This window comes from Chionomys nivalis, chromosome 10, assembly GCF_950005125.1.
Source record: "Chionomys nivalis chromosome 10, mChiNiv1.1, whole genome shotgun sequence".
Taxonomy (NCBI): domain Eukaryota; kingdom Metazoa; phylum Chordata; class Mammalia; order Rodentia; family Cricetidae; genus Chionomys; species Chionomys nivalis.
In genome coordinates, this window is record NC_080095.1 from 8,068,095 (window position 1) to 8,069,823 (window position 1,729).

The 1,729-nt window shown below is 38.9% G+C and overlaps 1 gene segment (V, D, J or C); it reads left to right on the forward strand.

Moving 5' to 3' along the window:
• Positions 1-356: 356 nt before the first annotated feature.
• LOC130882737 (Ig heavy chain V region 186-1-like) lies at positions 357-811 on the forward strand. The segment is given in 2 exon segments: positions 357-402; positions 486-811. Coding segments are annotated over 2 exon segments (372 nt in total).
• Positions 812-1,729: the final 918 nt, after the last annotated feature.

Sequence of the window (1,729 nt, forward strand, 5' to 3'; positions counted from 1 at the left end):
AAGTTATGAAATCTTTTTCACAACTGCTAACTGTATATCTTTTGTCACAAGAGGAACAACTGTCTCTGGCTGAAGACTCTTTGTAACCCGGAGCTTTTGTCTTGAAGTTACATCCACAGGTCTACACAAGGCTTAGGGATATAGTATGGGTTTCATTTACTCAGATAAAATTAGAACTGGACTTTAACATCCTGCTGCATGACCTAAGATCCTCTACCTCTTCCTTCTAAAGCTGTTCTACTACCTTCACTCTTCATGAATATACAAATTACATGGTAAATATAGAGATGTCCACACCCCAGAACAACATATGATCAGAGTCCTCTCCACAGTCACTGAGCACACAGGTCCTTACCATGGAGTGGAGCTGGATCACTCTCTTCCTCATGTCACTAACTACAGGTAAAGGGGCATTCCAGTTCAAAATCTGAAGAGGAAACAGGGACTGAGGTGACAATAACTCCTAAACTGTTTTTTCTCAACAGGTGTCCACTCCCAGGTACAGCTGCAGCAGTCTGGGCCTGAGCTTGTGAGGCCTGGGACTTCAGTGAAATTGTCCTGCAGGAGCTCTGAGGATATCACTAAATACTATATTGGCTGGGTGAAGCAGAGAACTGGACAGGGCCTGGAATGGATTGGAGATATTGATCCTGAAAATGGTAATACTAACTACAATCAGAAGTTCCAGGGCAAGGCCACACTGACTGCAGACACATCCTCCAACACAGCCTACATGGAACTCAGAAGCCTGACTTCTGAGGACTCTGCAATCTATTACTGTGAAATACACAGTGTTACAACCACATCCTGAGTGTGTCAGAAACCCTGAAGGAGCAGGAAGTTGCCCCGGGACTGAGATGGCAGAGACGACTGAAGATTTACACATAAACAATCTTTCTGAGAGTCTCTTTTTCTGCCTCCTCTATAAATAAAATGATTTTAGTTGAACTCTATTTACATGTTTCTCTGTAATAAAACACTTAGAAAGGAAAACTGTGTTAACACATAGTGACAGATTCATCTCTGGATTTGAAGAGAATTGAACTTCTTGGAGTAGCTTTGAATAATGTGTGATATGAATTTTATCAGGAAAGTTTACAAAAACAGCATCTGACCAAATCAAAACCCGTTTCCCAGTCTTAAGCAGCATGAATGTGTGTTTTTTAATTCTACCTGTGTTGTATAGCAGAATTGCAGTTTCTCAGAATGGAAGAGATATTTACATCATAATTTACTGCCACATAAGTGTAAATCTTGTAAGTTGACAAAAAATCATTAAATTATTTTTTCATAGAACTGATTTATTTTACCAGTGTGTATACATGTTCCTTAAGAATAGTTTTGTGATTATTGATATTAATCCAATCTTAAGTTTACTACTTTTTCAGAACCAGTACCTTGACCTATGTCTCAGGCTTTTACAGACACTGACCTATTCTGACATGCTATCATCCTTCATGTTCCTCTGAATATGATGAAGTCATTCTTGTTCTATAGAGTGGTTGGTTTTCGATACCTGGGTCAATAACAAGCAACATGGAATCCTGTGGGACTTGATAATCTCAAGGGGTTGATTAATTAAGAAATCTCTGTAGTTTGACACGTTCCTCAAACTGACATAAATCCCCTGTAAAGATGAATGCTATGTACTGAATATCGATGTCATAATCTTCATATGTTGTGGTAGGCAGGAATACTATTGGCCTATTCTATGTTAGAGATCTTTTAA